The 21,516-nt window shown below is 37.8% G+C and overlaps 2 protein-coding genes across 3 annotated transcripts; one reads left to right on the forward strand and one right to left on the reverse strand.

The window, feature by feature from the left end:
• Window positions 1–2,860: 2,860 nt before the first annotated feature.
• Window positions 2,861–7,772, forward strand: Or10a4 (olfactory receptor family 10 subfamily A member 4). Of its 2 annotated transcripts, none has more exons than XM_076940228.1 (2): window positions 2,861–3,183; window positions 5,587–7,772. In XM_076940228.1, exon 2 carries the CDS (start codon window positions 6,385–6,387, stop codon window positions 7,348–7,350), a length of 966 nt encoding a protein of 321 aa, XP_076796343.1. In that variant the 5' UTR covers window positions 2,861–3,183; window positions 5,587–6,384; the 3' UTR covers window positions 7,351–7,772. The 2 variants fall into 2 exon arrangements, with proteins under 2 accessions (XP_076796343.1, XP_034368264.2); XM_034512373.2 differs by having other exon boundaries at window positions 2,861–3,172.
• A 4,195-nt stretch (window positions 7,773–11,967) lies between these two features.
• On the reverse strand, window positions 11,968–16,769 carry Or2d2 (olfactory receptor family 2 subfamily D member 2). The gene is made up of 2 exons (XM_034512360.2): window positions 16,674–16,769; window positions 11,968–13,917 (listed from the first exon to the last, which is right to left on the reverse strand). The coding sequence occupies exon 2, from the start codon at window positions 13,417–13,419 to the stop codon at window positions 12,472–12,474; it is 948 nt and encodes a 315-aa protein (XP_034368251.1). The 5' UTR covers window positions 13,420–13,917; window positions 16,674–16,769; the 3' UTR covers window positions 11,968–12,471.
• Between the last annotated feature and the right edge of the window lie 4,747 nt (window positions 16,770–21,516).

Here is a 21,516-nt window from a genome sequence, read left to right on the forward strand (position 1 = left end):
CATTATGTGTTGTGTTTTGTATTGAGCTGGGTACATTTTCCTGTGCATGCAACTACATACATGTAGAGATGAGAAGAGGTCATTGAGTATCTTCCTCTATCATTCTCTCCCTTGTTCCTTTGGGGCAGGATCTCTCATTGACTCAGAAGCACCATTTTGGATAGGCTGGCTGGCTAAAAAGCTCCTAAGACCTGCAGGACTTTGCTCTTTAGTCAGTCTTTAGGTTACATGTCCATGAGGCCATGTCTGGATTTTCGCAAGGGTGCTGGAGATTTGAACTCAGATACTCAGATTTGTACAATGAGTGAGGAACCACCCTCTATCCCTGACTTCTATAGTATAAAAATTGACAAATTAATAGGATACTCCACCTTTTTAAAATGATGCTGAGTTAAAGTGTTATGAGAAAAAATTAATTCACAATAATCTTGGAAAAAGAGTTTATGGGCAATGATTGTAGATGGCATGTGGGTAATTGTGCTACTCCAAAGATGAGGGATGAGTCTGGAGAAAGACCAGTTTATGCAGCAGGTCCTGAAAAACACACAAACTATGTAAAAAGATTGGGGCTTTTTAAATAATTTTTCTTCTGTGTCTTTTGTCTGTTCAGAATGCATGCCCCCCAAAACTAAGAGAATCTTAACTCGCTGTGGGACCCAGCAATGATCATCACACATTGGTTCTAGAGTCAGAAACTCAAGAAGACAACTTGATTATTAATGGAATAATTGAGTAGAAACAGCACAATAGAGAGGAGACAGTATGAAGCCAGCTTTGATTTCATATGAAATAGTGGGATCAGTCTGCTCCTCCAGGTAATAATAAGGCATAAGCAAGCCTTTGTCCTCACCATGGATCATATAATAGAATACCCATCTATGAGGTAAAGAAGAAAGAGAGAGCATTCTTCCAGGTACCTCGGGCTCAGAAAGATTTTTAGGATTCAAGGATATTCTTCCATAGGTACAGAAAATCTAAAAGTAAAGCTTGTGCCAAGTTTAGGGATGTGGTGAATTTTCAAATTATAAATTTGTGTTATCTCTATTTTTTAAATTAAAGTTTCTAGAAGCTGAGGGAGGATTCACAGAGTGTATAAAATTGGCACAGAGAAAGAATGAAAGAGCTGGAGGATGAGATAGAATGCTGTGAAAGGCTAACTTCTGGACATGGCATGGCTACTGCACTAATGAACTCACAGTACATAGATTGATTGCTAAACAAGACCTGGACAAGGTAAAGATAGTCAAAATTCCAACATGGGAAGGGATGTCGCCCTCCAGGCCCTACTTTTTAAAGAGGATGTATTGGTAGCCAATAGCTACTGGAAGAAGGGACAATAATTCTTTTTTGAAGCTACTCCCACTGGTAGGTGTCCCTTTTTTTTTTTTTTTTTTTTTTTTTTTTTTGGTGGATGGTCCTGTACACATATAAGCAGCACTGATTGCACTTAGTAGATTTTCAAAAAACAAACCCAAAAACTTTAATTGGAAAAGAAACATGTTTTGGGGCATATGTGGAGAGTTAGAAAAATATGGGCTGATATGATTGTATTTCATCATATGATTGTGTAGAATTCTCCACAATAGAGAAAGACTGGCCCAAGAGGATTGAATGGGAAGTATACCAGTCATCATCTCTGCAATCATCACTTCAGGAATCTCCATCATCTATGGCTTTGAGTTAAGAAGAAAACAAAACAAAACTGCAAACCCTTTAACCAAACCACAAAACAAAAACACTTTAAAAAAAAAATAATGATCACGGAAACTTTAAATCCAAGGGAGGTAGGTGATATAACTTCTCCAAATTCCAAATTCCAAATTCAATGCATACCTACCAGTGTGAGTTTTCTGTGGATACTCTCATGATGTATTTAAACTAAGTATATTCAAACCCATCTTCCAATGATAGGCATTTCTCAATAGCAATAATACATCCTAACACGTAAGAAGAAGTAAGTATTTTCTTTACTTGAGCAATACTTTTCATGACATGTTTACTTCTGCAATGGCTTCAGAACCACACAAACATGGGGGAGTGACAGCTTTGTTTCCTCCACTCCCACTAAGATACAGTGCCCTTGTGGATGTGACCAAGATAATACACTGACTCTTGACTTCTTAAAGGCATCTTTTCCTTGCCCATCCACATATATATTCACCTGGCTCACAAGGACTAATAAATTTTCCTATTATTCCTTCAACCTCATATTTTATATCTAGAAAAAAGAAAAAAAGTCAATACTGCTTTTGTTGCTGTATCATTGTCTCCTGGTTTCACATTTATCACAGTTGTAATTTCTTATTTTATAAGATTTCTTTCTGTTGGGTTTCCCTTCTAAACTTTATATCTCATTAAGTGGTGGTCATTTACTTCTAAATACTTAGCACCAATTATGTGATAGGCGTTTGATAAATGACATTCCAAGTGGACCTTATGCATTTCTTCAATTGTTATGAGAACATGTGTTATGATTCAACCTCTTGCAAATGCTAGAATGAAAGTGGTGTTGAGGAAAAGGATGAGAGGAAAAATGATGGAGAGAGTGGGGTAGTCATAACTATTTTCACATTATTGTTGGTTGTAGGCACCATGCTTGAAACCAAGAAACAATAATGAGCAAATCAGATACAGTTAATGCTCCAATGAGAAACTTACAATTGAATACATACTTAAAGGCATTTTTGAGAAATGCCATTTTGAAGAAGAGGAAGCATTAAGGGAAGTCATTTGGCTATGATAAACAGCAGGGAATGAAATAGTCTTGAGACCCAGGCTGGAATCCTCCAGAGTGACAGACATGGGCGCAGAGCAGAGTATCTCTGGAGTGATGAGCACTGAACAGCTCTCAGAGCCTGTTTACAAGAACTGGCCCAGCCAGTGTACAAGATTTACCTGAGGTGACTGGCACAGCCCTGAAACAAAGCATCTGGCAGAACTTGACAGTGCCACAACCCAGAGTCTACTGAATAATGGGATGGAAACAAGCCTAGCCCAGAGTGTCTCTGGAATGACTGACTCAGAACTACTTACTGCTTATCTGGAAAAACTGGCACAGTCAAAGCCAAAATTTAGGGCTCACTCATTACCAAATAGCCTGAGGCTATTCCTAGTGACTGTCACAGAGGAAAGCTTCTCCAAAGTTTACATTGACAGATGTCACTCACAAGAGGTGAGTAAAAGGTGAGGAGTTGGTGGCATAGACTTACAAGATTTGTAAATAGGATGGATCATCACCAAAAACATGTCTTCTTTGACAAATTTCTAAGAGATGGAAAAACAGATCAGAGTCTCCAGCAAAGCATGTATAATTTTATAGAATTTGACAAAATACAGATTCTGAGAAATGTGTGAAGCGATAGTGACATGTTCTTTAAAATATTAAGTGTGTGTTTGCATATGAATCATCTCAGTTGGTCCCTCACCATCACCCTGCCAGGTAGGCAGGGCTTTTAGTTTATGAATCAGAAAAAAATAGTATCAGTTATGTCAGCGTCCAATTTTATGATGGTTCAAAAAGTTATCTCACCTTCAGAACTCTGACCTGCACTGACAACAGAGTCCTTGCTGATAAATCTGTGTGACTGAAATCATCACTTATCTGGCAATTTTGCTAAGCACTCTTCAGTATTTTCCTAGTTCTTTAACAAAACACAGAACTTCCAAGGTGTTAGTCCTGAAAGGAGACACTGTGAACAGAGAGATGTCACTGCCCAAGCCACCAACCTCAACTAAGTTTCTCCATTACTTTCACTTCCTGCTATAGCTCACTCTGTGTCTGTGTCACAACCACAATCAGTGAGAGCTCTGTATCACTGCTTTATACCTAAAGACAACTGAGTTCTACTGCACTGATAATATCCTCACAAGCAGAACCTCAGTTACAAAAAGGCCATTTTCAGTATCTTCCCAGTGACTTCTCTGCTGTCCTTTCTCTGCATAGTGGGGAAAACAGAACCTAAGAGAAGTGGGAAATTATGGGTATGAATGAAGAAGAGAGGAAAGAATATCTCAAAAGGAGAAAATACTAAGTGGAAGGTTGGCAGGGGATGAAAACAAATGAAGGAAAGTACATAATTACAACTACAGGGAATGAGGAAGATGAGAAGCCCAAAATTTGGTTTGTTTGTTTGTCTGTTTGTTTGTTTTTCTGTGTCTCTTGCAACCCTGAGTCCTCAGGAAGCTGTACCAGGAGGCATTTCAGAAAGCAGTAGACAAGCAGAGCTGTATAATGACAGCTCTAAGACCTCATCTTTCATTCCATCCAAATCCTCATTTAACTTAAGCACTGCCATTCGCTGGCAGTACTTTAAGAGCAGTCTCCCCTTCTTGAAAGCCTGAGAACTATAACTAGTCAGGTTCACATGAAGTCCCTGAATTTTTCCTAAGTTTGATAACCATTTTTCTTTCTTTTCGCTTGTTTTCCAGTATCTAACTGGAGTCATGCGGCTTTGTGTCCTTAGAAAACTGTGCTAACAGTCCAACCTGGCACAGGTCATGGCTAGACTTCGCAGGATTGTTTTTAAATTATTTAACAATGTTTACCACAATATTTGATAAGTCTTTAATGAAGTTGTAAAACCTATAGCTAGTACTTCGTAAATGATCTGTTACTGTGTAAACAAATATCAAATACGGATTTTTTTTGTTGTTATTGTTGTTGTTATTCTTTTCTTATTGAAAACATTTTTCTCATATGATTATACTAATTACTATTTCTTCTCCCTCTATCCCACCTTCTCTCTCATCTATATCCACCCACTACCACCACACTTTCTGTTTCTTATTAGAAAACAAACAAAATTCTAAGGGAATATGATATGATAAAGCAAAAAAAAATTAACATGCCAGAATAGGACAAAACAGATAAACAGAGGAAAAGAGGCCCAAGAAAAGACACAGAAAATAGATAAAGACACAGGGGCCCACATAGAGAAGCCAAGGTTGAGGATATTTAAATAAACATCAATCAGCAAAAACATTAAGTATCCCTGTTTTGTATTTCCCTTTCCTTCTGAACTTTCAGTGCCGGGCTCTTGAACATGCATGGGACTTGAGTGTCTTCTTTTCAAGGATGCCTTTCTAACACTCTCTACACCCAAATGCTTTGCTCTCTGACAACTTTACTGTGCAGCATTGCTCATACTCACCACCCACACAGCACACACTCTACCAGCAAATTTGTTAGTGATATGTCTAATTATGGAAAGGCTGTTTCTACGAGAGCAGAGATTACCACTTGGCATCAATTATCAATTATGACTTCTGATGACTACCACACTGAGCATAATTGGTATTTATTCAATAATTATTATTCTTTTGTCTTAGAAATTTGAATATCAGGAGCTAAAGAGAGTTTGGACAATGGGTTGAATGGATTTGCTTCTTATCTTAGAAAGCAAATGTGCCATCAATTGTCATAATCATAATGGCTTTTACTGAGCATATATAATGCATAAGACAGCATGCTACACATTTTAATTTTGTTCCTTTATCTAAGATTCTCATCATCAAAATCTGAGGCTTTCAATTTTACAACTTTGTTATTAATGAAATCTTTTATTTCTTTCTCTTGGAAATTCTTAGTACTGACATCTGGATGTTTGACGTGGACTTTACTAATATGTAATGTATGACCATCAAACACCTCAAGAGCCAGGCACAAGTTAACCAAGAGGAGATAATGTAAAAACTTACATCACATATCAGAAGTCTCCCATGAGTCTGATGTCATCTCAACTATGTTTTCTTTGATCATATATACTAACCTTGAGAGTTCTTCCTCTCTAAAATGCATATATGTTCACCTCTGTGTTGTAAATCTTGATGAATATATAAATGAGGCCTCCTGAGATAATATTAAATCTTTCTCAATAGTAAGGGTCTGGATATTGGGACTGTTTTAGAACTACTACTCAGGAATCATTTCCATTTAATTGTTATGCCTGTTTCTTATTTTTTTTCTTTTCTCCCATTTTGGTATACAAAATGTATCAAGTCAAACTTCATCATCTTCCATTGTATATCAAGACCCCTCTCTTCAAAAACACTTTACCTGTCTTTCTTAACACTACTGACTGTTGAAGAATACTAGGGCAGGAAGGTAAGTGGAGCTGTGCCTTCATGCATTCTCCACAGAACAAAGAAAAGCTTGGACATGTACAAATACATATAATGCATCTCAGTTTAACTGGAGGGGAAAAGCAGGATTTTTCCTCAATGGTCAAAATGTCATACATTTTGGAGAGAACAAATGCTTGATATTAAATAGTAATAACAAATGTAGAATATAGAATTACATGAAGTTCCCTATTTAAAGTTCAATATAAACTTATAATATAGCATGTGGAAGCTTTTTCTACCTTCCTGAATCTTGAATGCCCAATGAGATCATGCAAAAGAATGACCTGGGGAAACTGGACAACTGTCAGGGAATTTATTCTTATGAGCTTCTCAAGCTTGTCCTATGAAATACAGGCTCTACTATTTCTCTTGTTTTTGATCATTTATCTAGTCACACTCATGGGCAATGTCCTCATCATCCTGGTTACTACAGCTGACTCTGCCCTGCAAAGTCCTATGTACTTCTTCCTCAGAAACTTATCCTTCCTGGAAATAGGCTTCAACTTAGTCATTGTGCCCAAGATGTTGAGTACTCTGATACTCCAAGACAAAACCATTTCCTTCCTTGGCTGTGCTACTCAGATGTATTTCTTCTTTTTCTTTGGGGCTGCTGAGTGTTGCCTCCTGGCCACAATGGCATATGACCGCTACATGGCAATCTGTGATCCCTTGCACTACCCAATTATCATGAGCCGCAGGTCCTGTGCCCAGCTGGCAGCTGCCTCTTGGTTCTCGGGGTTCCCAGTGGCCACTGTGCAAACCACATGGATTTTCAGTTTCCCTTTTTGTGGCCCCAACACGGTAAACCACTTCTTCTGTGATAGCCCCCCTGTCATAGCCCTAGTCTGTGCTGATACCTCCCTGTTTGAACTGGAGGCTCTGACAGCCACTGTCCTATTCATCCTCTTTCCTTTCTTGTTGATCCTGGGTTCCTATGTCCGCATCCTCTCCACCATCTTCAGGATGCCTTCAGCTGAGGGGAAACGCAAAGCCTTTTCCACTTGCTCCTCCCATCTCCTGGTTGTCTCCCTCTTCTACAGCACTGCCATCCTCACATACTTCCGGCCACGCTCAAACACATCCCCTGAGAACAAGAAGATGTTGTCACTCTCCTATACAGTTGTCACTCCCATGTTGAACCCCATCATCTACAGCTTAAGGAATAATGAGGTGAAGGCTGCATTGAGGCGGATCATTCACAGAACTCTGGGCCCTCAGAAACTATGATTGACTTAGAAACTGGCAAGAGCATGGTGTGAGACAAAAGAAAGAACACTGAATTCTCCAAGTGGTTACTCTTTCAGGGGACACTGTGCACCTACTGAAATTTTGGACTCTCCACTAGGATCCACTTGAGGATGAAAGAACACAGATGCTGAAGGAAGTACTGCAGGCCAACTGTGAGACTGAGGAACTAGGTTTTTTTAGGATACTCCTCAGAACTTCTACTAGGAACCACTACATGTGGACAATTTCCTACAACTCATATTTTTTATTTTAATTTTGAAATTCTTTATCCAGCTCATTCTTTACCTGTTTTACTTCCCTAGATTTGCCCAAACACATTATTTATATATTTCAAGGGCGTCTTTATCGGTTAGTTAAAATAATTATACTAATAAAACAAATAAATGTTTTTCACTCTTTCACTCCTTATTTTCAATTGACTTTTTACCTGCATTCAAAATTTGATTCTGAATACCACATCAGAACCAATCTAGCCCCTGAATACAAAGTCTAGAACAAAACAAAGTTTTTGCCTGATGCATTTTGTATCCTAGTGAGAAAGAGAGGCAATGAAAAGATTCTTTAAACCTCCAGGGTTTATTGATGGTTGGCAATTAAAGAGCTCTGCCTCTGCTGACAAAATTACGTGTCTCATCTAAAGAAAAAAATATTGCACACTTAAAGCACATTATCCTATGCTCTGCACAGATAATCACAAATTATCCACTGATAATTTGAATTATGATCCTTGCTTAGATTGAATGATCCTTGGTTAGAAGGGTGCACAGGCTGTCCAGCTAAAAATAAGTAAAGAATTTGAGGAACCTGCTATGATAACCCAAATGTTATTTTGTTTTCTCAACTGTTTTGTGCTTTTATTGTGACTGCATAAACTCAGTTGTTCTTTTAAAACTGCACATTTGATCAACAGAGCAGCCTCTTCAGGATTCTTTTCTGTGAACACATACAACTCTGAACTTTCAGCAAACAGCAGTCTTGGTAGGTATACTAGCAGCATACATGTGTGCAAACACATTCCTAACAATGCAGTGACCATGACAGGGTAAATAGCATTTACTGCAGAGGCATTTCCTCTCCACTGACTTTATGATCTGTGCTACCTTTTTCTACCATGAGGAATTGCAACCAGATGTTTCCTGCACAAAGAGTTCTTCAGCACCATGATAACAAGAGCCCTCTAATTAAAAGCCACAGTAAAACACATTATTTATTACAGAATATATTTTAACTGTCAGTAACAGTAGGATCAATAAAGACCACCCAAAATGAGAAAAATCAGGAAATGAAAAATTTAGGAACTCGAATAGGAGGCTTAGAGGCAAGCCTCACAAACAAAATACAAGAGATGAAAGAGAATCTCAGGCACTGGTGATTCAACAGAAGAAATGAATATCTCAGCTAGAGAAAATGTTAAATCTGAAAAAAAAACTGGCTGAAAACATTCAGGAAATATGGCACAATATGAAAAAATAAATAAAAAATAATAGGAATAGAGGAAGGAAAATAAATCCAGGTCAAAAATACAAAAATATTTGCAACAAAATTATAGAAGAAAATTCCCCTAACCTAAAGATGGAGATGCCTATTAAGATATGAGAAACATACAAAATAAATACCAAAAAGTTCAAAGAAAAAAACATGTAATATAAAAGCTTACCTACTAGAATAACATCTGACTTCTTAATAGAGACCGTAAAAGCCAAAAGGGCCTAGACATATGTTCTAAGGACTCTGTGAGACCAAAGATGCCAACCCAGAGTATTATACCCAACATAACTTTTAATCAAATAAAGAAAATAAGATATTACATGATGAAAAAAACAAATTCAAACAATATCTCCCCAGCCCTACAGAAGACACTAGAAAGAAACCATTAAGCTAACCACAGTCCCAAATAACAGGAATCAAGAAACACTGCTCTTATATTTTTGGTTGTGAGCCTATTCTTTAACGGCTTAGTCATCTCTCCTGATACCTCTGCCAGAGCCTGGCAAATACAGAGGTGGATGCTCTCAGTCAACCCTTAGACTGAGCACGAAGTCCCTAATGGAGGAGTTAGAGAAAGGATTGAAGGAGCTGAAGAGGTTTGCAACCCATAGGAAGAACAACAATATCAACCAACCAGACCCCCCAACCCCACCACATAGTTCCCAGGAACTAAACCACCAACCAAAGAGTACACATGGAGGGACCCATGGCTCTAGCAGCATATATAGCAGAGAATGACCTTGTCAGACATCAATGGGAGGAGAAGCCCTTGGTCCTGTGAAGGCTCGATGCCCCAGTGTTAGGGGAATGCCAGGGCAGATAAGTGGGAGTGGGTGGGTGCGCACCCACATAGAAACAGGGGGAGGGAGGATTGGATAGGGGTTTCCAGAGGGGAAACCTGGAAAGGGGGTAACATTTGAATGTAAATAAATAAAATATCCAATAAAGTAAAATTTAAGAAAAAGAAACACTGCTCATTGATATCTCTCAATAAAAATGGTCTCAATTCCCCCAATAAAAAGACACAGTCTAACAGACTGGATTAAAAAACACGGTTCATCTTTTTGCTTCATCCAAGAAACACTCCTAAACATCAGAGAATAGATTTACCTTAGAGTAATAGGATGGAAAAAAACATATTCCAAGCAAATGCACCTAAGATGCAAGCTAGTGTAGCCATTTTAATAACTGACAAAATAGACTTCAAGTCAAAAAGTAATCATAAAAGTATGGAAGGATGTTATGTACTCACAAAATTTTCACTGAGAGGACATTGCAATTTTTAATATTTAGTCACCAAATACAAACATTCAAGTTTGTAAAAGAAAAAAGGCAAACAAGTTTATAAAAGAAACACTACTATAGTTTAAATCACATTTTAACCCTCACATACTCATAGTGAGAGAGTTCAGTACCCCACTCTTGCCAATAGACAGGTTCATCCAGGCAAAAACTAAACAAAAAAAATGCTAACTGACATTATAAACCAAATGGACCTAACAGATATTTCAGAACATTTTACCCAAACACAAAAGAGTATACCTTCCTCTCAGCACCTCATGGAACTTTCTCCAAAAGGTTACATCTTATCTGACCACCATGGATTAAAGCTGGATATTAGAAATAACAGCTTAAAAATTCATGGAAACTAAACAACTCACTGTTGAATGAAAAAAAAAAGATGGGTCAAAACGGAAATTAAGAAAAAAATTAAAGACTTTCTAGAATTTAATGAAAATAAATATACAACATACTCAAACTTATAGGACACAATGAAGCAGTTCTAAAGGGTAAGTCCATAGCACTAAGTGCCTATATTTAAGAAAAAAATGGAGAGAATCATATTAGACTGAAGTAAAATTACATTGCTGCCTTATTGATTGTTTCTATTTTCAAGAATAAAAATGGCTTCTGAAATATACTGGAGGCAGAGAAGACTGGATATGAAATCAAGAAGCTTCATGGGCATTAATGCTTCCTTAAATATTGACACTAACCAAAAAGATATTTTAAAAATCAACAAAATGGAATCTGTGGATTTATGTTCAAGAAAGAAATTTTAGGCCACCACTGCCAAATTTACACAAGTAGAGGCTAAAGCAGAAACAATCCCCACAGGAGTAGTAAAAGAAACATTACAATTACCAATTTTTTGTTTTTTTTGTTTTTTCGAGACAGGGTTTCTCTGTGTAGTCCTGGCTATCCTGGAACTCACTCTGTAGACCAGGCTGGCCTCGAACTCAGAAATCCACCTGCCTCTGCCTCCCAAGTGCTGGGATTAAAGGCATGCGCCACCATCGCCTGGCTACAATTACCAATTTAAGTTTCATGACTAGACTCAGGAATATAGGTGTATGTATTTTCTAATTAATTTGGTCTTTTGAAATACTTTTTCCTCCTCATTCCCCTGAGTAAGTAACTCTGACCAATGCTATTCTTTTAGGTATCAAGCAGATGTGTTCTGTATTGGTGTCACTATGATAAAGCCATTGGTGAGATTTGTTGTTCTCCATATTATAAACATGAATTAATCACTGGACCATGAACAAATGCATGGTGAGTGTGAAAGGGTCAGCTTTTTCTCTTAGCCCTTTCAAATGCATCCTCTACCTGCTCACCTTGCTTTTTGACTCAGAGTGTCTGCTGGGTTTATGGGTTGTGTATATAGGCTCCTTAGGTTGCCAGGTTCTACCAGAGGAGCAGAAAGTAGGTGAAGAATTACCTTTAATTATTTTCTCATCACACACACACACACACACACACACACACACACACACACAGAGGTGGGGGGCTTAGTCCACAGCTCTTGCCTGGTAGTCTTTGCATACAGCTACCCATTCCTGGTTCCTAGTTCCTTCTTTTTAGTCCATCAGGCATGGAGTTAATTACAACCCTTATATATGTAATTATTTCTTACTGGTTTCAAAACTGTGTATTCATATTTAGGAGCAGGGTAGCTTATCTTGATGAGTATGATCTTCATGAGTCTAAAAAGAGTGTGAACTGTCCAGAGAGCCTCATTTACTCTTCCTCATTGTTCTGGTCCTCTTCACTACCCACCTCAGACACATGCATGCAAACACAAATAGTACTTATATCACCATGAGGTATTATATAATATTGTCAAATTTTATTTGATAATGAAATTCATAAATAACAAAAGAAAACATAGTAGGATCTGAAATAGACAACAACATATACCATAGTTAAAAAGAAATATTTTTGTCTCAGAAGGTTCTAAGACCTTAGAAAGGTCTTTAAAAAGACCTCCTTTAAAAAGGCCTCTGGGTTATGATGTTTGGGTAATGCAGAGGGTTAAATATTGCCACATACCAATCATACAGCATCACTGACAGGAGGGAACATTGTATATTCACAACAAATGAAAGCAGAAGCTCAGAATCTCTTCACTGCCAAAGAATAAATTGGAAGGAAGTATCTTCCCTCCTATTACTTCATATATTATAACCCTTCTTCAAGAGAGAGGAAGTATGGGATAAAGGTTAAAGTATGTCAGTGACAAAGTCCAATGATAAGCATCTTACCATAGCTTGCATTCAGACAGAAGACTACCTAGCATGTGTTAACTGTAGGAAGTCAAGAGAACCTGAGTCAGTGAGTGATTCTAAGCCTGCTTGAGAAGTTCTTCATGGCTACTTTCCACAGAGCTCCCTTTACATCTTTGTTCCTCAGGCTGTAGATGAGGGGATTAAGCATGGGTGTCACCATTGCATAGAAAACAGACACCAGTTTCTCCTGTTCTTTGGAAGACTTTGGGGTCATGTAGGTGATAATCGCTGACCCATAAAAAAGGATGACAACTATGAGGTGGGAACCACAGGTAGAAAATGCCTTGAACCTCCCTGCAGCTGATTTCATCTTGACAACAGTCACTATGATATGCCCATAGGACACCAGAATTAGAGAGACGGGTATGAGGAGAATCACAACCCCCATTAGGAAAATGGCCATCTCTGAAATTTGAGTGTCTGTAGATGCCAGAGTCAAAAGTGCAGGGGCCTCACAAAAGAAGTGAGCAATACTGTTGCTGCCTCGATAGGGAAGTCTTAGTGTGAAACTAGTGTCCACCACAGACACTAAAATGCCACTAGTCCATGACACTGTAGCCAGCTGGATACACACCCTCCATGTCATGATGCTAGAGTAATGCAAAGGATTGCAGATAGCCACATATCGATCGTAGGACATCACAGCCAAAAGGGCACATTGTGTACAACCAAAAATGAGAAAGAGCAGAAGCTGAGCTGCACAGCGTCTGAATGAAATGGTCTTTTTCTTTGAAAGGAGATGGATGAGGGCCTGTGGAACAATGTTGGTAGAAAAACACAGGTCAGCTAGAGACAAGTTACACAGAAAAAAATACATGGGTGTGTGAAGCCGAGAGTCAGCCTGAACAAGAAACATGAGAAGTAGGTTTCCAAATACAGTGACCAGATAGATGCCCAGGAATAAGATGAATAGCAGTTTCTGGGTGTGGGGGTCATCAGAGAGTCCCAGAAGGAGAAATTCAGTCACCTGTGTCTGATTTGCCTGTCTCATAGTTCATCTGCTTTTTCTGCAGGAAGTCACTACGAACACGGGTGTGTGTAATACAAAATTATTTTATTCAGAGTTTGGAGAGTTTAAAGACAGCCCCAATCACTGGGAAACATTTCAAAACTTGCCTTTATTGGTTCTTCAGAAGATTATCATGCTATGAGACTTGGAGCATTTCCAGTGCTTAGACACCAGTGCTTTACGAGATAGAACATTGTTGTAGGTGTAGATGAAAATGATCATCTTTTTTATTCTGGACATCAGACTTCTAATAACACAATGATGAATCAGATTGCATTAATCTATAAAGCTATAATGTGAGGTCCCAGTGTATTATCAGTGGACTCCTTGTGGCTTTTGCATTAATCTGTAAAGCTATAATGTGAGGTCCCGGTGTATTATCAGTGGACTCTTCGTGGCTTATGCTGCTCTTATCACATTCCATCCATCTTATGATTGTGTTGAATTTTTAAAAGATATTTTTGGCAAGTTTTCTCTTCCCTGGAAGGACAATCACAAAGGTTTAATTAAGGTTTTAGAAAGAGCCAATGTGCCTTATCAAGCCTATTTCTTAAATAAGAGAAAAATAACCTGTCTTGAAGGAGAACAGCACCTCAAAAGATAAGTCTGATTGATAGCCTTTGGCATTCTTGTCCACAGCACCAGCTGTAGCTCTCTCGGCATCAGCTGTAGAACTTCAAAAACAGTGGGCACAGTACCATCACAACTAAACTTCTACTTCAGCCATCAGCTCAGCTGGTTTCCGGGTACCCTCAAACAGTACGGACTCTCTGCACTGAGCCAGTCATCGCCTTTCTCTTCCTCCCATTATCTATCAGCTATCTCTTCCAAAGATTATAAAGCCTTTTTTGAAATTGATGTCATCTTTACTGTGTCCTTTAGAAGATATGAAATAGCACATTGTTTAGTCCACAATTATGAATTAAGTAAATCAAAATATTTTGATCATATACTAAACAGTTGTTAGAAGATTTGCAAATACCTTTAGGAAAATTGAATAATTTTTTAATAATAATTGTGCTTTTTAATAATAATAATATAGTATTCTCCGAAAAATAAAGAAATTTAAAGCATAAAGTTTAACTTCCTATGAAGGTGTTGAGCTATCTTTCTTTTATCTATCTAGCAAAGAAGACTCAAAATAGTATTCTAAAATGCACCAATATAAATATATATTTATTTTGTATATGTACTTTGTACATAACAAAGTAGATGAAGCTATTAAGGAAACTAGTTATATTAAAATAGTTAGCTGGATAATTTTAGAAAATATATGCAAACAACATATGGGTTTTATTAGCATGATAACAAATATTTTGTGTCTTTATGAGTAAATTAATTGTTATATATAATGGTGGATCTAGAACAAATTTATTTTAAAGAAATTATGGCTTTAAATACTTAGAAATATCTTTAACAATTGCAATGTAATATAAAAATATTTCTGACTTTTACTGCTAGAAAAGTTAGTATTTTAATGCCAGTTTGAGTGTTCAGAAGATGCCAAATTTTGTTAGAGGGAAATAAAATGGAGATACAGTATTTCATATCCAGATTGAAGAACACATCTAAGCTGAGGACTGCTGTATTCATTTCCTTCTAAAACATGAAAAAGACAAAAACACATCCTGCATAACCTACTAACAGATTATTAGCATCTGGATGGAGCTGTGAGTCTAAGAGCTATAATGTTTCAACTCATAAGAGGCTTTAAGAATAAAGTTGAGGGGCTGGAGAGATGGCTTAGTGGTTAAGAGCCCTGATTGTTCTTCTAGAGGTCCTGAGTTCAATTCCCAACAATGGATCACAACTGTCTGTAACGGGATCTGATGCCCTCTTCTGGTGTATCTGAAGACAGCTACAATGAACTCACATACATTAAATACAGACAGGGCTGCACAGTGTTTAGCTAACCTTATTTGTCACTGTGACAACTGCCAAACACAACTTACAGAAGAAAGGGTCTGTTTTGGGCTCACAGTTTGAGGATTCAATCTACAAATAACACTGCCCACATTCAGCATAGACCTTCTCTCTTCAGTTAAACCTTTTTTGGAAATACCCTTCACAGATGCACATAGAGGTATGTTTCTATGGTGATTTTTAAAACCAGCCAAATTGACAATGAAGAGTAACCATTGTTACTCTTATATGTGTCAAATAACAGAAGCCCACCTTATGACCATATCACATTTATCCACAGCTATTTACTCCTAGGATTTTCCCCACACTACCCTCCATTCTGAATCCCCAATCACAACAGACATATACACACATATATACCCATTCACAAACACCTACTCTCAGATGCACAAATATGCCTGTATCAGTATCTAATTGGCCCCACAGTAGGTCTGAACAAATTATATTTTAAAACATTTATCTTTCTGTGTGCCTATAGCTGATCAAGTACAGAGATAACATCAAAATCACCTTTATTCACAGCAGATATGATTAACTGTAATACAATAAGTATATACAAAGTTCTTAAACTGGTTTGACCTGAGCCAAAATAAAAAATTAAGAGACAGGGATGACTGTGACACTAATGTGACTATGTGACTATGACTCTGCAATGGCATTACAAGGTGTACTCAAACCTCCATTATTGTCATAAAAACAATCCCACACAAATGTGAAGGTGAAAATGTTGCCTTAGAGTCAGAACGTTTCTGATAAATAGCACTGTCTCTGCTAAGCTTTCTAACATTTCATTTAGCTTTTTCTATAGAGTTTTTTGGTTAAATGTCCATTCCTTTACAAATAAACACCCCTCTAGTGAAAACTACACACACACACACACACACACACACACACACACAGAGAGAGAGAGAGAGAGAGAGAGAGAGAGAGAGAGAGAGAGAGAACCAAACCTGATTCCATGAAAGGTATGCTTACAACTCCATAACATGAAAAACAATATTCTTCTTCACTGAGAACTTAACACTGTAATCATTATTTGATAGGATAGAGAGCTACTGTAGAAAAAAAAACTTGGCTAGATCTGTGCCAGAAGATAAGTAAATTGTAAAAATCAAATCTAGATTTAAAAAAAAAAATCTACTCTCACTCTGACCTATTTCATTAGTTCACCTCATGCCTTCTCTTTACCAATCTTGCCAAATTTTATCTTTTAGAGGAAAAAAAATGAAGATTAAATTAACATTTCAGAACTATTGAATGCATTTCACTCTTGATAGAGAAAGCTCTAGAATGGTATTGCCTATAGCACTGACCAAGCAGGGAATAAGCATCTTATCATCAAGGACCAACCCAACGCAGGGAGGAATCCTCACTTATCTCACACCCTCCTGCTGTATGTAAAGTCTTATTATTGTCTTCATAATATACTGTATTACAATAGTTCCTTTTAAATGCAGTGAATGGAGTAGGGAGTGGAGGTGTTACAAAACTGTCTCTGGGGCAGTTTAGAGTACTCAAGAGAATTCCTTCTCATTAGTGTGAATGGATCCTGGGCTGTGTTTCCTCTCAAAAGTCTCTCAAATGGCTGTGAAGAGGATGGAAAGATAACACACAGTTATGACTCCCATCTTGTTAACAGGTCTTATCGTATCACTGGGTCCTACATGGCTTCTTTGGAGAAACACTGCATACTCTACCATATGTTCCCTGTATTAGTTTGAAAAGATTTACCTGCAAAGGATGATGACAGTGTGTCCTAGATATCCCTAGATGGGCATGACTAGCATAATGTCTGCATGTGATAAGAGCATAATAATTAAAATCAGGGCTGAGAGATTAATGCCTGAACTCAATGATACCACATTTGACATTACTCTGGAAATTTGCTATGCATTTGCAAAAAAAAAAAAAAAAACTTTTTGCAAAAATTTGCAAAAAGTTGTCCAGATGGGGAACTGAAAATCTAACACAAAACAATGACAAAGAACAATTAAATATAACATTTGAAATTATGGTTGGTGTGAGTAAAGAAAATACAAACTAAGGCCTGAGACACATTCCTTCCAGTCTAGTCCCCTCTGGTTTTTTATCATGAAGGGATATTATATTTTGTCAAAAGCTTTTTTGCAGCTATGGAGATGGATGGGTAATTTTTGTTCTTGAATCCATTTATCTAATGTGATATATATCATATCTATCCATATCTATGGATTGCATATGTTTAACTATCCCTGCATGTCTGGAATGAAGCCAAGTCGATTATAAACAGTGATCTTTTTGATGTGTTCTTGAATTTGCTTTGTAAATATTTTGTTGAGAAGTTTTGCATCTGTGTTCACCAAGGAGATTAGTCTATACTTTTCCTTTTTGGCAGTGCCATTTTCTGGTTGTGGTGTAGATAATACTGGCTTTCTAAAGAAAATTTAGCAGAAGCCCCCATCCTTCCTACTGTAAGTTAGTTTGAAAAGTATTGGTGTTAATTCTTTAAGGTTAGACTTCAGCAGTAAATCCATCTAGGCCTGGACAACTTTTAGCTAGAATTATTTACTATTATTATTATTATTATTATTATTATTATTATTATTATTATTATTATTGCTGCTGCTGCTTCCATCTCACTGCTTACTATAGAGCTATTTAAACTATCATACCTTGGTTTAATTTTTTAGGTCATTTGCATCTAGAAATTCATCCATTTCTTTGGGATATTGCAACTTAGTTGAATATACGCTCTTATATATATCCTAATGATTTTCTCAACTCCATTCACGTTTGCTACAATGTCTCGATTTGCACCTCTCTTAATTTGGGTCATTTCTTACTGTCTTGTGATTAGTTTAGCTAAGGTTTGATAATCCTCTTTATCTTTGCAGAGGATAAACTCTTTGCTTATTGGATATTTGTATTTTTTTTTAATTTTCGCTCCTTAATAATTTTACTTCAGCTCTTGTTGTGCCTATTAAGTGTTCACAAACCCTAACAGACCACCCAGGAGTCAACTCTGATTGCACTAGGGTCTCTATATTCAAGCTAGCTTGGGCCACACCACCATCTCCAATGCAGCAGGACAGGACAGTGAAGCCCCAACCTCTTAGTGGGGCAAGGTTTTATAGGAAATGGCAAGCAATTGGGGTGGGGGATCATAGCCTGTCACACATCTGATTGAGGAGCTAATATGGAATTATATTCCCCTTTAAGATAATTGTCTGGTGCTGGGAGCCAAGCCATAAACTTAACTTCTGCTTTCCTCCTGCTTGGTAGTTGTTAGGAAGTGAAATGCCAGGGGCAGGCTTGTAACCTGGAGGTATAAATTTGTTGGAGAGTAACCTGGGACCTGGTGCTAAAGAGTTCAACCCTAGATCAGGTTCTCTGAACCCAAGATCTGTTCTCTCACCCTGATTGTAATTATTTCTGTCTACTGACGTTTGTTTGACTTGTATTGATCTTCCAAGTATCTAGGGTATATAAGTAGGTCATTTATTTGAGATGTATCTGGTTATTTTAGTATAATTGTTTTTACTTATAAATTTCCCTCTTAAGACTTCTATCACTTTACCTCAGATTTTTCTCTTTTTTTACATTTTTTAAAATTTTATTTTATATTTTATTTACATTTAAGATGCCATCCCCTTTCCACATTTCCCCTCCCTAGAACACCCCTGTCCCATGCCCTCCCTTTCCTTTTTGCTTTTATACAATTTTTTTTAAATGTTAATCAAACGATTTATAAGTTTGGTAATGCTCAATCAGAAGCATAACCCAATACCCAACCTAGATATAAAAACTATCTTTGACTGGTGGAGACATGTGAACATCTGCCTCCATGACCCCTCTCTCTTTCTCTCTCTCATCACCTAGCTTCTCCTCTTCTTCATCTTCTCTCCTTGTTCCATCTCTTCCTCTCAGTACTCCTTCCCACTTAGCTCCTCCTACATATCACTCTTCCTGTTAAAGTAGAACTTTTCTCTCAAAATACAATTAGAGCATACTTATTCCTAATTGTACCAGTGAGGTACACGATAGTCCTAATACCCACTCCATCATTTTGTTGACTAACCAGAACCTGTGCCATCTCTTCTAACTAAAACACTTACTTTTGATCCTGGCTTTTTTTTTTTTTTTTTTTTTTTTTTTTTTTGGCTTTAGAATGAATGTCAGCTGAAAACCATCTACTCAGATCTGTTCTCTCAAAGTAAATAGCCAGGATTGGCTATGAGACTATAGGTCTTCAACCCCATCAGAAATCCAGAATGATTGAGTTAACTGAAGTTATGGGAAGCACTAAACATAGCTTCTAAAACTTAGCCAATTTATAGAGACCACTGAACACCTGAAAAGCCCCTATACTACCGAACGTTGGAGCATCAAATCTTCAGCCTTCTGGCCCAGAGTCATCCGACAGACCTTAGTGATACAGAATTATTAAGGGCTGATTACTCTGTCTAGGCAGATATAATCAGTCGACTATTCTGCATGTGTGTCCTTTTCTGGACAGTAATTTGTCTGTAGATGGAAAGAGGCAATTCTTGCCTAGTGGCTGTCACCACACAACTGGAGTAACTCCAAGGATGTTCAATTTCTTCTTAGAATCCACGACAGGAAGCTATCAGGAGCAGACAGGTCTCTAATCAGAATGGACGTTAATATATAAATATTTGTAGCGTCAATTCTATGGACTTCTGATGTTTTGAAAACCAACTATCCATGTAAGGTAACCTGGACTGTTGTCTGTTCACTCCTCTCAGCTATTTCTAAATAAAATATGGGAAACCTCCTAACAATAAACTCAAAGCCATGAATTTGCTATAGTCCCTTAACTCATAGGTTAACCGTCCCAAATCAGTTAAAAAAAGTTAAAGAAGGACTGGGTCTAGGCCTTGTATTCCTAAATGTGTTATACAGGCACAATGCCCTTGAGAGTATCAATATTCATTTCACTTTTATATTAATAAGAGGCTCATACCAATGAAAACCTTAAATTTGAAATCAAAGTAAATTTTGTACCATTTATGAAATTATAACCTCATCTTGATAATAATTATACAGATTTCTACCAATAGGTTATGGCTATGCAATAAGTCCTAGCTAATCCTTCCTGTTCCAACAAAACCACTACTTTTCCCTAGAAAAACAGACCATTATTAACCACATTAGTTCCCAAGCTCAGGGAATAGGGGCGCTGACTCTTCTTTAACTTCTTCAAGCTGATTAAGGGTGTTGAGATATTAGAAGAGGGGTGGGGGGAAGAGTAAGTTGATAAGCCTCTGATGCTGTGTCTTCACTGAATCCAGATGGAATTCCAGGACATCAGAGGTTTGGGCAGGTCTGCTCAGTATGCTTGATGAGTAGATACACCAAGGCTGTGTATTCTGCAATATACAATTCTCAGAACAAGTTTTAGTATCAAGAAAAAAAATTTTCCCCCCTAGGGGGCTAACATTTTTTAAAAGATGTTGGTTCTAACAACTTTTCTTTTTTTTCCCCTTTTTAAAATTGGTTGTAATATTTACATTTCAGATTTTATCCCCTTACCCCACTTCCTCCCACCACCCAGAAACTTCCTATCCCATCGCCCTCCTCATGCTTCTATGAGGCAGTGACCGCACCTACCCCCCCCAACTATCCCCTCCCCACCCTCACATTCCCCCCCACTCTGTGTTTATTTTTTTATGGGACCAAGAAATTCCTCTCCCACCTATGCCCGACAAGGCCATTCTCCCCTACATATACCGCTGAAGTGTTGGGTCCCTCCCTATGTGTTCCCAGGCTGGTGGTTTAGATCCTGGGGGGCTCTGGTTGTTTGGTATTGTTGCTTTCCACCTGGGGTCACTAACCCTTTCTGCTCCTTCAGTCCTCTCACTAAGTTCTCCATTGGGAAACTCCTGATCATATCAGTGGTTAACTGTGAGCATCGTCCTCTGAGTGTGTTAGTCTTTGGCAGACCTCTAAGGAGACAGCTATATCATGTTCCTCACATTATGCACTTTCAGCCATCCACAACAATGTTTAGCTTAGGTGGCTGTACATGGGGTGAATACCCAGGTGGATTGGTCTCCTGATGGCCCCTCCTTCAGTTTCTGTCCCATGTTTTGTTTCCCTATTTGCTCCCTTGAGCATTTTTGTTACTTGTACTAAGTAGAACTGAGGCATCCCCTC

The sequence above is a fragment of the Arvicanthis niloticus genome, chromosome 1 (genome assembly GCF_011762505.2).
Source record: "Arvicanthis niloticus isolate mArvNil1 chromosome 1, mArvNil1.pat.X, whole genome shotgun sequence".
NCBI classification, from domain to species: Eukaryota; Metazoa; Chordata; class Mammalia; order Rodentia; family Muridae; genus Arvicanthis; species Arvicanthis niloticus.